The 13,385-nt window shown below is 41.8% G+C and overlaps 1 protein-coding gene across 1 annotated transcript in view; it reads left to right on the forward strand.

Moving 5' to 3' along the window:
- Positions 1-13,385, forward strand: part of LOC135495015 (protein unc-80 homolog) — a 94,433-nt gene that overhangs the window by 29,666 nt on the left and 51,382 nt on the right. The window contains exons 3-7 of the mRNA XM_064783402.1: positions 1,000-3,212; positions 4,218-4,465; positions 7,030-7,205; positions 7,393-7,544; positions 12,451-12,519. Coding sequence (XP_064639472.1) covers positions 1,000-3,212; positions 4,218-4,465; positions 7,030-7,205; positions 7,393-7,544; positions 12,451-12,519 — 2,858 coding nt within the window. The remainder of the gene's footprint in view (positions 1-999; positions 3,213-4,217; positions 4,466-7,029; positions 7,206-7,392; positions 7,545-12,450; positions 12,520-13,385) is intronic.

The following is a 13,385-nucleotide window of genomic DNA, read 5'->3' on the forward strand; positions in this document are numbered from 1 at the left end:
AGAAAATGTCATCCAACCAGGTCTGAAATTATGTTAGTATCACCAGAGTCTATTTATTTGAATGACTCTGGTATCACACCGAACCTCTTACTGAACCAACCTCAATAATACAAAGATGCCATTTTGTAAAAACCCGAGTTCTCCACTGCACCGAGACTAATAAGAAACCAATTTGTTTGAAAATTGATATTTTATTGGTTGATTGATTCAATTAAATTATCAGTAGGGCAATCAAGGTACGCCAATCAATAGTGGCATGGATAGAGATGCACGAATGACATTGACAGTGGAGACAGAGAGGCAGATCTGGAGTGTTATTCTGCTTTTAGTCATGTTAGTCTTTTGGTTTGGCTCCTCGTGAAGCAGTATTAGTGAACCAACCAACAATGTTTCTATGTGACCCGCGACATCAGTCGTCCTGCGAGGTGTTTTATTTACAATCCACGACCATGCGAAAGGAACAATGGCAGAGGCTGCCTTTCCCCCAGGCTTCACTCTTCAAAGTAAAGGTTTTTTGTGGTGTCCAGTGTAAAGAATTTATGGGCACAACTCCTGAAAACTCCTGAAGCATTCTGAGCTTTTAAGATAATTCCTTGTGACTTGGTGATGGTGATGTGTAAGTACAAAAGACAAGATTTTGAAGAAGGCAGCAAATGCTTATAAACTAATAGACCAATGCATCAGTGGATCTTCATAAACCATTGTAACAACATTGCATGATCACATGCCTACCTGAACATCTATGAATTATTGATGTTTCTTTGCTCATATCATATCAGTGCCATAAATGCTATTTTAAGTTAGGATAACCTTCAAACTATTTCAAATGAGATTTAAAAAATTGATATCGGACTGATCAATGAGAGTTACATTACTTCTGACGGTATGGGAGATAGTGTCTCATTTAAGCCCGATGGCCACATGTTTCAATGTTATGTAGTGTGAGTTACATTGCATCATGTTAATATGCTTATGTTGTTTCATTAATTATCGTTCCAGTCGTTCGAGCGTGTACTTGTCCAAAACATCCTCCACGGGCTGTCACCTAGTCTCTGCGACTCCATCCAGAGCATCTCAAGATGGCGGCTCATCCAGGCATCGTTTCCTCACGTCATGCACTGCTGCGCAGCTGTCCTGGGCAACCGGAAGCAGAACTTCCCGGATACAAAGTTCGGAATCAGCGAAACGAAACTGCTGTATACGCTACATTGGATTATACTTGACGCAGCATCCGAGTGCGACGATGCGGACTCCGCTCTCCCCGGTTACCAGAAACCTGCTACGCTACCCCTCCACAGTCTTTCAGGAATACAGTTATTTGTGTACCTCTTTGCGCCGTTAGTACAAAGCCTCAAAGAATCAGACTTTCAGAGTTTGAAGTTGGAGAACGGCTTACGGTTATGGCAGCCATTATGGGATTACCACCAACCGGATATACCTTGTTTTGCGACACCTGTACGACCGAAACGAAACGTCCTTAAAGCTCAACGTAGTCTTTTGAAACTGAACACAAATGCTGCTAATATTTATATAGGGAAAGGAAGTTCAACAGACAACATCTACCTTGGGCCAGAACCCGTCATCATGAGTCGCGGAAGTGTGGTCGAGTCATCATCACCCCTTGCTCCCTTAGCTCGCATGAGCGATATCTGCGGGACGATTTCAGACACGCAATCTGTATCGATGGAAGTCGTCTGTGAAGTCTGCAATACTGTTTTGTACGGCACGGCAAGTCAGAATGGTAGCTGTTGTAAGTGTGGACGAAAGGACTCATTGATACTCATGCCAGACTCAAAAATCGCAAACATGTCAAACCTTCAGAAACTTACCTCACCACTACAGAATCTGGACAAGGATTTCATAAAGAAACGTATTGAAACAGCGATTGCTCAAAGTGCAGCTGCTCAAGGTCCTCCTAACCCCGACATCCTCAGTGCTAGTTACTTCGATGTGGCTGTGTTACGGTGCTTGTTTAGTCCGAGTTGGGTCGAGGATGGTGTCTACTGGTCTTTGCGGTATATACATCAGCGCCTACTCGAGGTCAGTGATGATCTTGTCCGACAGGAATTCACTCGAGAGCGGAGCAAGTCGCTCCCTGTGCCAGAGATCACTGTGTCAGTGTATCGTCCCGCCCCGCCCTCACCTCCCATGCGACCAGATAGCGAGGACGAAATCAGTCTGCCTGATCGTGATACTGGCTGCTATATCAATCGATCATCCTACAGTATAGGTCCACCGCCCTCACCTACACCTAACAAGGACTACCCGCACAAACGGATCAGGAGTGTCCGCCAGTTGTTCGAGAGCAAGACAAAGTTAGCACGGATTGAAAGCATAGACCAAGACGAGATCGAGATACGATTGAAACAGTCGCATCTGAATAAGTCCAGCGAGGAAATGCAGATCGAAATAAAGGATTCGGATGGGGAGAAAGATAAAGATAAGGACTACATGACTATTGAAAGTGCTGAAGAGGGTACTCCACCTCCGAGGCCGAGCTCAGCCATGGGGCGATATAGGGACCCTGGGAACGAGAGTATGGATGAAGAGGATGACGATGATGACGACCAATCAGGTAGCTTCTCAGATTTAGTGCGGAGACGTAGTATGCCGGTGATAACGCAGTGTGGCACTGATTCAGAAAGCGCGGTTAGTTTAACACCTATCGCTAGTCCGCAAAATAAGAAGGATCCTGTCGGCCGGACTATGAGTTTAAAACCTGAGATGCTTACAAAACCAATCATTACAATAACGGAGGATAGTCCGTCGCCGTCGCCAACACCATCTGATTGGTCGAGAAAGAGAGAGAGTATAGCTTCAGAGAAATTTGAACATGCGAACCGTCCAGGATTGCACCGAAGTTTTACCGACACCAATATTTCATATTTGTGTGAAGAGGAAGTGGAAGAGGTCGGAGGTTCGGTGCATTATATTGACAGCAAGGGCCATATAAATTGCCGTGTTGTGCTCAAAGCGGTACATTTTGTCGCAATAAACGATTTGTCTGCGCGCTGTAGTGATGTCATGTTGAATATTCTCAATGTTCTCATGGACTTGGAGGTGATTGAGAAGAAGGGCGACAGCAAGAAGGAACAACTGAAGAAGATGGCAGAAAGCTGCGGTGACGAGCTGCCGGACTCTGCCAAGATGGCCGCCGAGAAGAAAGAGGAGGAGATGACACTGCACAATATGGCCATGGATACAGTCATCAGGTAATGGGATATAGACCTTGTCCGCTTCTGATACTCGACGACGCGATGATGCTATCAAGTTGTTAAGCCTGGCACCTGGTGTCTGGCTTACACGCTGCAATTTAAGGTACCGTTAAGGTACACTTGCATCGAAAATTGCAACGTGGGAAGTCTGTGTCGGACAATTCGATTGATTAATGGTGGCATCCTCGCGTCGAAACCACACGATGTGGCTTGTCACTAAATCAAACCGACTCCACTCTTAAAGCAAACATCTTCGTTTGTGTTAGGATTGCCTATATTTTCTAAGAACTGGCACTCTCTTCAAAGCTCTTATGAGTAATGAATTGACATGTAACAAAGGCAGCATCAGATAAATACATATATGGTCATCTGTTCATGACAGTTCAACACTGAAACCATGATCAACACATAAACATGTGCCTGGAATACTTCTCTGCAGTTTTTCATATCACCGCTGTTCAAAGCTAAATGAACGAGCATATCGTCGCGTGTGCTTTGGCACAGACAGCATCTTCCTCAACAATGCTAAACTCTCGTGCATTTAGTCAATACCTTCTCGGCATGACAGAACCCTGCACCAGTGACAACCTTTCTCAAAAGAATGCCTTTTAAGTTAACTGCATCAGCGGTGCATAACTCGAATCAAAGACAGACAACTCAAGTCGACTTCAAAGCTTGATAGAAGACTTTGATCATCGGTAACAAGATACCACAAAGCTAAGATAATTAACGAGGTAGACCAACTTAGATACCCGCACAATATTCATGTGCCGCAATAACGAGAGCCTGGGAGGATGTTGCGTTGTCGCTTGGTATACAGTGGAACCCCGGTCGGCGACCACCCCGGTAACGCGACCACCCCGTTATGACGACCAAGAATCGCTGGTCCCGATGGCTTTGAAAATTGTTGAGAATTTTGAACTTATGAGGTGAACTCAGAGTCGTAGCCGAGTTGGGATGGCTGTAAATTGTTTTGTTAATTTGATCAAACCTATCTTTCAGAATCTTCAAAGCCTTGGGATGTCCCCACGGCTGCGGCGACGGCTTCCGAGGGCCCCTCGGTGAACATGTGAGAAGCCACGGCCTCAACTGCCTTCAACGTCTCCAGCGATTCAACTCAACACAATTCAGGAAATACCTCCGGGAGTTCATCAGAAAACGTCCAGTTCAGGAAGTGGTGGACTTCCTTCATGCCTTCCTGGGATTCTGTGCTGATTCGGGAGTCCCTAGTGCTACCTATTCACCACCAGGTAAACCGGGTTTAAGGTTGTCTCTTCTTGCTAGGCGAGGACGTGGGAACATTCCTAGATACAATAAAGCAGGTCCCTCTACGATCATTATATCGACCAACCATTCATTTTGGATCAGGACGATGAGTATGAAGTTTCCAACCTCGAAGGATGTTACACTTCTGCTCCGAGACCAGCCGTTAGAGTGACTAGTACACTACATCTTCAGCCTTCTTAGCAATGAATGCCCTATAACACTAGACTAGAGAGCAATTCACGTCCTTAACCATTAGGATTTAGAGCGATGAATGCCCCAAACCATCAGCCGTTAGAGCAAATACATACCTGCTTTAGAAGCATGAATGCCCTAAACACCGTCCTTTAGAGTAGTGAATGTCCTTTAAAAGTCATCTTTTATAGTAGTGAATCCCCCTAAAAACCGTCCTGTCGAGAAATGAATGTCCTTGGTTACATCCCAGCAGACGCCATCTTCTCACTTCCTGTGCTCTCCCAAGTTCTCACAACACATTCCTAACAGCTCTTGTTCGCATGCTGCTGAATTCTTATGGCCTCACAGAAAAAAATGTGTGATATTGCAATTTAGATATTGGCCATTAAAATTGATTGATTCTGTGTTGGGATATGTATTGGCGGCAAGAATATAATGGTTACATTGTTAGGGAGAAAGGGCTAACCCTTTAGGCTTCATGGTCATTTGACCCAGTGGCACCGCCAGCCTCATTCATTTTCACGTGGTTAGCTATCGAGCATCGCCACTGCGTTCGTAATGGCTTCTTCTGTGTTCAATAATGACCCAGAGGTATCAAACTTTACCTTGTCGAAATCGGCCAATTCCAAAAGCAACATTTGACCGGAGCTTAACTCAAATTCCCAACGAATTAGCACAGGGATGCAGAACTCAACATTGATTGGACAGTCCACCGGAGCTTATCCCAAGTCCTGTATTTGAAAGTCTCTGAATAGCAAAGAGACATGCTTGGATATCGCAACACAAATACAATGATTCTGGTACAAACTAATCTAAATCTAACAAATCATGTCAGCTGGGATGATTTTCACTAGTAATTCCCGACCCAGTTAATCGTGCATCAACTTTTTCGCCGCTACAATCCCAGTTTAAAAATATCGTAAAATGTTCTCGTGCGTAATTCATCTTGGCTGTCATACCCACCAGTTGCTGGCGTGGATATCCCCCAATCTCCAAACCTCTGCATGTACATGTATTAGTTAAAAAGTACACCAGTCTCGCAGTGAATACGCTATGCTCCCTCATTGGAGAGTGGATATCGCCTCCAACATTAGATAATCAGATTTCTCGTTGACTACCCCTGGCTCGATGCTAATAGTTACTGGTTCACTACCTTCTCTAGTCGAGCCTTCATCACGGTCAGCCGTGTGTGAAAATATTCTTAGATATTCAGTCAATGCTATGGCGATATTGAAAATAAGTCGATTCAATAGCGGTGGCTTTCTGGCTTCGTTTAAGCTAAGGTCAGACGTGGTTCTGGAGATGTGATTATATTTGTAATTACACCAATCAAAAGGTTTCTTGATTGGCTTGGTAACCCTATCCATGTGAGCCATCTTACATGCTAGGCTTTCAGTGAGCAGAGCCTGATGTGAATGCTGGATTTTGAGAAGCAATCAGTATATAGACGTCCTCTCAAAGGATATGTTGCTCGAAACAAGTTAAACAAATTACAAGCTTTATATATGGCGAGCTGCATGACGAAGTCTGTACCATTATTTTGCTAATGACTCTTGGCTGAGCAGGCTACTAAGATGATGGAGCAAACTAACTTAGCATGATAACATCGCAACTGCAAAATGGATCACGCAAATTTCTACATTTCGTGAGACTCACTCTGCTATTAAAATACAGTTACGTAAGCTGAGAGTGAAGTCAAAGTAGATCGACATATTTTAACGAGATCACTGTCACTGTCGTAGTTTGATATGTGACTCTCCAAGGACAATTTAATCTTGAAGGGTTAAATCGCCAGCTTTCAGCAGGATCTTGCGACAAATTACATATGATGAATGCCTTCTAACTAATCCCCCTCCTATCAGGAGGCTCGCAGGCTGACAAACCCTCCGCCGGGATTTCCTATGTAAATATATCTATCACGATCCAATCGCTACCTTAGCAACGCTTTCATTGGCGATGACATGCGAGAAGGAGGCTCAATGTTTCCGGTGAAAGCCTCGTTGGGCATTGGGTAATGTTGCTGTGTCTATTTACCTAGGTTCCTCTGGAAGAAATGGCCCTGTATGTAGTGAGATGGTGGAAATGCAATGTGCTTTCTTTTGCCTTGCTTTGTCCATTTAAGAAAAGAGAGGTGAAGAAAGCCAAATTGCGCATCCCAAATTAATCTTGGGAAGGCAAGTGCTTTCTTTTTACCAAGTCAGTAGGAATATGTTTTCATCTTGATTTTGGTGATTGAATTCCTTCGTGATTAGGTTTTTATACACTTTTCATGTGAACCAGTTAATGATACCATTATCAGTGATGTTGATAAAAGAATGACTAGCAAAAGGTCCAAAATATTTTTCTGGATTTTCAGCTCAAAAGAAGAATGCAGGTGACAACACCAATCGCTCAGGATTTGCCATCAACTTCGGCCACAGTATAGGTGGCGCTGGTAAGGGCGTCGAAGGTCAAGTCATTGCTCACATCCTCAAGCCCATGGTGTCAAGATTCGTCGACTCAAAGAAGGATCTTGCTGGTCACGAAAACATTGTAAGTTTATGTTTTCTTTTAGTTTTTGATGATTCTGATTCTTTGAGGGGTGGAGTAATCATCATGATGTTTTTCTTGATTACTTTCAGTAATTCAGCGAACATACAGAACAGATCTAAAACATTTCACATATCTAATTCGCCTTGTTGTGACAAATCACTGAGGCCCTGAGAACTTTGTGTTTCAGAGTCTTTACTGTGATGTCCGCCAAATGGTCAACTTCATCAAGGAACAACATGGCGGAACATTCCGACGAGTTGCACTCAGCGGTCTCCTCGACTCAGCCAATCGCCCTGCCAAGAAGCGTGATAAGGGGAAGGGACACTCAACTGCTGTTAGGTATGGAATAGATATTTCTTTGAACTTTAAGGTTTCATTTCGCTCAACGTTCGCTACGATCGCCTCCTTTGATGTACTGTTAATTGTATTCAATTGGAGATTCAAGCAACGTTGGTTGAAATGATCCTGACATCCCTATGATACAAATGAGAGCTACCATCTGTTTGCTTCCCTTGTAGGGTCGATTAGCTGACTTTAAGAAATTAGGGTTGGCAGCTTAAGTTTCCATGAACACTCGAATGGATTGTTGTATATTACCTGAGTTAGATTTATTCCAAATCCAAACTTCGTCCAACATTCTCTGATCTAAGTCCTATGTTTTGTTGAAGGTCGGTGTGGTGATTCAAATGACCAAACGCATATTCTGTCACCTGTCTCACCACGCTAAAGATGTTCCTTTCTCAGCCGCATCTGTTGTCCAAGCATGTCGACGTCTTCATGTCATGGACATTTGACCTTAGCTCCCTGTACTTCATGTTTAGATGTTACGCTCAGATGTTTTTCTTATTATGTTCTTCCAGACTGACTTAAATACCCTTGGCATGATAATACCAAAGAGCTTGCCAGCTTCCTAGACAATAGGCTTAGCTGTAGTTGCTTTCGTCAAAAACACGGACAAATCACTAAACGTTTAGACCTTTCTTGGGCAACTCGTGGTACTCTCGGAAGAAAGTGTACCAAAGAATAAACAAGTACATGAATAGTGTTTGAATCACTTCGTTCGGCGAACTTGTAATTTGGTACTTGGTAATTAGATTAACAAATTTGTAATTTAATCACCAAGTTCAAGGAGAGTGATATGGAAAGAAAACTTTACGAAATCAGAAAACATCATTATCATATCTTTACATCGTGCAATAAGTTTTCAGATATATCCTTTAGTTACTTAAAGAGGTAGCTGCTTTCACCCTGCAAAATTATGTACAATAATTCATGTTTCTTGTTCGTCAAGCTCCACGAATGGCTAGGAATGTGTTTAATCCATACATGCATTCATTCTCTCCTGCATATAGATTGATTCCTTATCGTCTCAATAGAGGTCGACGGAATGATTGATATTGCTAAACTATTACGAGACTGAGTACATTTCAATAAGTTATGGTCAATCATAGCAAGGGTTGGAGGGAAATCTGAACCGAAAATCAACTGGAACTTTCGGAAAACGTTTGAAAATAGAAACTAGAAAATTTCAGTATTTCCGTGAATCCTCGGTAAATTTCCGTGATTTTTCGATAAATTCCTTGGTTTTCTCCTATTTTCCTGTTTAATCTCTCCTAAATTGTAAAATCTCGGTTTACAGACTCTTAAGCTGTTTAAAAGTTAACAATGCATATTGCTGCTTGGTCAGCACCGCTTATCGGTGTTAAAAGGTCAACACGACGAGTATATTTTGGCGTTTAACCATCACTGCTCTAATTTTGTCGATTCAATATTAGTATTCGGCAATTACCAATCTACCCTAGCCCTCTTTTGATGCATTTAGGAACCAATCTATGCTGCATATTGATGCTTGATTCTTGTTTCTCTCCCATAAGTCCCCAGCTCTCCCGATCTCCGTCACCTGCTGTTTCCCTCGTTTCAATCAGGTTTGTCTCATTCATCATTGTGGAGCTCACAATGTTGTCATCTGCGATCCTATAGTATACTTTCCCTCCACCAGATGGCGTCACATCCTCTCAGCGCCTCCTTGTGACAGTTCATCCACCTCCATTGTTCCTCTTGCACATGGTTGAGCTTTATGTTGGTCTTATATCCTAGAAGACTCACTGTGATGTGAAACTCCCTTCACTTACTCCTACCAAATTTGATAAGTCATCACTTGTGGGTGAGGGACTGAGGGAAAACTTATCGTCCGTTTGTTTGAAAGTTTAGTGTCATACAGTTTTGGGCACCGATTCAAAAGGCTGGGAAGACAAAACTACATGTAGGTGTGTTTTCAACACATACAGCGTCGATGCTTTTTAGTCAGCTGTGCCGCGTCTCTTACTCATGACCCTATCACACATAAGATAGACCTTTTGTTCAGGCCCCTTAACTGGCTAGATAGCATCGAAACAGTATCAAATTCATGTCTTGTGACGTTGCGCCGTCTTCATGTCGTTTAACAAGTTTGTTTCTAATTTGGCGTTATCATTAACCCCGCGTTAGGTTTACTGGGCTTAACTGAGGGCGATAACAACAAGTTACTGGTAACGCCAAGTTAGGGACTTAACTGGTTTTGATCAACTGTGCCCTGATTACAAACTATTGAAGAGTTTACCCTCAGTCCTTGTTCAACCCGTTACACTAAACATCACAGACATGATAAACTTACTGAAGAAACTCTCAGCACCCACCCCCAACAAGCAAACGATCCAGCAACATTCAGATCTTATGTTTTTTTTATGTCTGAGTTTAGACTTATAATTGAAGCTAGACTTTCTGGTGGTGGGATGGTACCCATGGTTTGAAGGATTGCCATTGATAAGGTGGCACCACTGAAATGATCGATACGAATAGTTTTACAAACACTCTCCAATGTATTGGTAATGTCAATGTCGGTAACTACTATTGAGTCATCTGTGTGTTCAATGAGAGTTAGTTGAAACAAGGCTTGGACGCAATGTTTTCGGCACAGGGCAATATAGTTGGTTACTCACTACACACATGGTCAAATACAACATCGCTGTTCTCCATACCCACATCACTGCACCTCAACTAAAGGACTGAGGGTTGATAACTGAACCAGTTGACTACCAAAACCTCCGCCATCAAGGAAATATCACAATTTTCTGTCAAGGCTGAGTTAATGTTGAATTGAATGTCTTAACGAAGTTATTTTTCACCGAGTGTTCAGTAGTGCCACCTTTATTCAGTCCAGTCAGTATGATTTTTTTATCTGTTTATTCGAAATGTATGATGTTCTTTTGGTCATATCTGGTCACATGATGTGTTCTACTGGTGCAGTTTTTTGTTATATAATACCGTGTGCCTGGATAGCCCACGGTGAAGTACTGTTGCAGTTAATCGTTACTCAGTTGGTCATTTGATACCCTCTATTGTCCATGTTGTTAACCCTTGGTCATTCTCTACAATAAAGAAACCCCAAGTGACTCCATATCCCTTTGTCTCCTGCTGTCTGCATCATATCATCATATCTCTTTTAGTAACCACAACCATCTTTAGTGACCCCTGATGATAACTCCTACTGTTCGTTTTGTAGTCTGTTTATAATAGATGTCGTCATGAAATAAGAAAGTTTGACATTCTTCAACATCCATTATTTTGTTTGTTGGTGCTTTTTATCAAAGCATGGCTGATATTTGTATCATTGCATGGTCATATACTTCTATCACAGAGTCAATATTATCAAACATGTTCAAATTGTTATAATTGCTCCATTGTTATTTTGTGTGATAATCATAAACTGATGTGAACTGTATGCTGTTAGAGTTAGAAATATTTAGAAATCTCTTGAACGTTTAAACCTGTACTGTCGATGTACTGCTCTCATGTGCAATGTAAACCTTTCTGTTTCTGTTGAAAACACTCCAACTCACACGTCTGTGTGAACGAACTCTGTTCGTGATTATGTCATACTGTTTACATATGTTTGATTGTAAAGTACTGTTCATGTTACAACTATTATACTACGCACACATGTGTGAACATCCACTGTTTACGTATGTTTGATTGTAAAGTACTGTTCATTTTACAACTATTATACAACGCACACATGTGTGAACATCCACTTAAGTACACATCTCTATCGTATGTGGGCACATTCATTTCGAAGTTCAATGCATAATATGCGCCGTCAGAGTAGAGCAGCCGACAAAATTGCTAACCCGTTTGAAAGAAACGTTAGCTCTAAATTGTCAGTGTGTCAAATTGTCACTCTCAGTTCTGAGTTAACTCCCCCTGTTAGATGTATAAAGTTACTTCTTGTCTTAATCAATCTCTTCCATGATCCCAGCTCTCCACATCGCCGATAGACTTACACATGGAAGATGATGTCGAATAAAACTATCTTGATTTGTTTTGAATCATGTTGTACTCAATAACGACCTTGGAGAACCTTAAATCCATACAAAGTGGCCAATTTCATGGATTCAAATTGAACACCGCACGAAGCCCATTTAATTTATTTGCGTTTTCTCCGTCGCTTTGATACCATCAGCTTCAATCAGAGAGGATGGAAATTCAATACTGTACAGGTCGCCTGAGGCACGACATCCATACTGCTATGCCAAGCTAGTTAAAATGAGAATGTTCGACGTCGTACGAATGGCTTCATTAGAACGGGTTGTCCTTTAATGTGGCATGAAAGCATTGATGGGTGGATAGGGGATTCGATTGGTGGAAACTGCTTTGGCAAACATCAAAATAGAAGCTTTCCTAGTACCTATAAAACATAATGATAATGTACAGTGAGCTTCATAGAACTTCGCATGGTTTCCTGATCTCAGTAAAAACTCTTGACGAACCACTGGTGTTTCCTGCTGGCGTTAAATGCTAAGGTTGTGGAGTGAAACAGCCTTCTCCATCTAAGCACTGCTTTTCTACCAGCCGTTGCGGACTGAAAACAAACATTCGTGGTGAATACTTTGAAATCTATATCAGTGCCCTCTCAGAAAGTAATACGCAAGTTTATCTACTCTGCACCGGTACAAGTATTTGTAAATAACAGAACCATCCAAGGTTAGGACTCAACGTTGGCAGTCCTCACATCCTTATCACACCAGTAGCTCGTAGCTATTATGACTAGTGAATATTGAGCACCTCTCAGAATCAGTTACTACAGTTACAATGTACCTTTACGATGTACCTTAACTGTCTGTCATTTCTTTCTTTATCCATTTGTTTATCATCGACAGTCTCGTTTCAAATGCCCTGATGTGATTCTTGTGTAATTTCTATCTTTTAGTCAAATATTGTATCCTCGACGATCCCGTTCACCCTCTCCAACCCATGGCCTGTCTCTACTCTCTATCAGGTTTGTGTTACACCTCAGAGGTGGGATATTGTTGTCCTGTATCACATTCTAACACCTGTGTATTTCGTGATCTCTTTCAATATTTCACTCAGTGTCAACTCACTAACGTAAAGCATCAACATAACTTTTTACTTGTATATCAATATCTTACTTTGTGGCACGTCACTGACTAGTAACGTGAAGCGATGGGCTTATCAGTCAAATTGTGCTCTTGTCGGTATATCACTAACAAGGTTCCTACCATTCTCTATGTCAGCTTATTGCATCAAATCAGTGCTGTTAGCTTTTTTCCGTGAGTTTGTGTTCTGGTTCAGTATATCACAAAGTGTTAATATTTAACTCACCGACTTGTAACATAAAGCCGAAATGTTACCATGCTTTTGGCAGTGGATTTGTGTGTTTCTCGAATCGTGTTTCGTTTTCCCTGTTCTTGACGCAAATCAGAATTAAATAGCTTCATCTGTGATCTTTTGCAGTATATCACTTTATGTCTCCTAATTGTTCACTAACTTATGAATTTTTCTTGTGTTATACACGTATATTAATCAGAAAGTTTATGATTCAATTGTTGGATCGTTGAGAAATGAGCCGACTCTACACATTGATAGATTAGATGACGAGTCTCTCCTTTAGTGAACAAGTAATGTCATTGAGGAATATGGCGACCGCTTGGACGGTCAGTTAGATATATCCAATCAGTTGTCACACCAGTAGATCTGTTGTCGATTCTCAAGTTTCGAAGGCAGCTCCTTAGCACTTGTTGTATGTCGCCTTCATTACTCGTTGATATAGAGGCCAATATGTTATCAAAGAAGCTTAAAACTGTTGTCAGTTGCTTGAGTATTCAAGATTATTCTGAAATATAA

Source organism: Lineus longissimus, chromosome 10 (assembly GCF_910592395.1).
Source record: "Lineus longissimus chromosome 10, tnLinLong1.2, whole genome shotgun sequence".
Lineage (NCBI taxonomy): Eukaryota > Metazoa > Nemertea > Pilidiophora > Heteronemertea > Lineidae > Lineus > Lineus longissimus.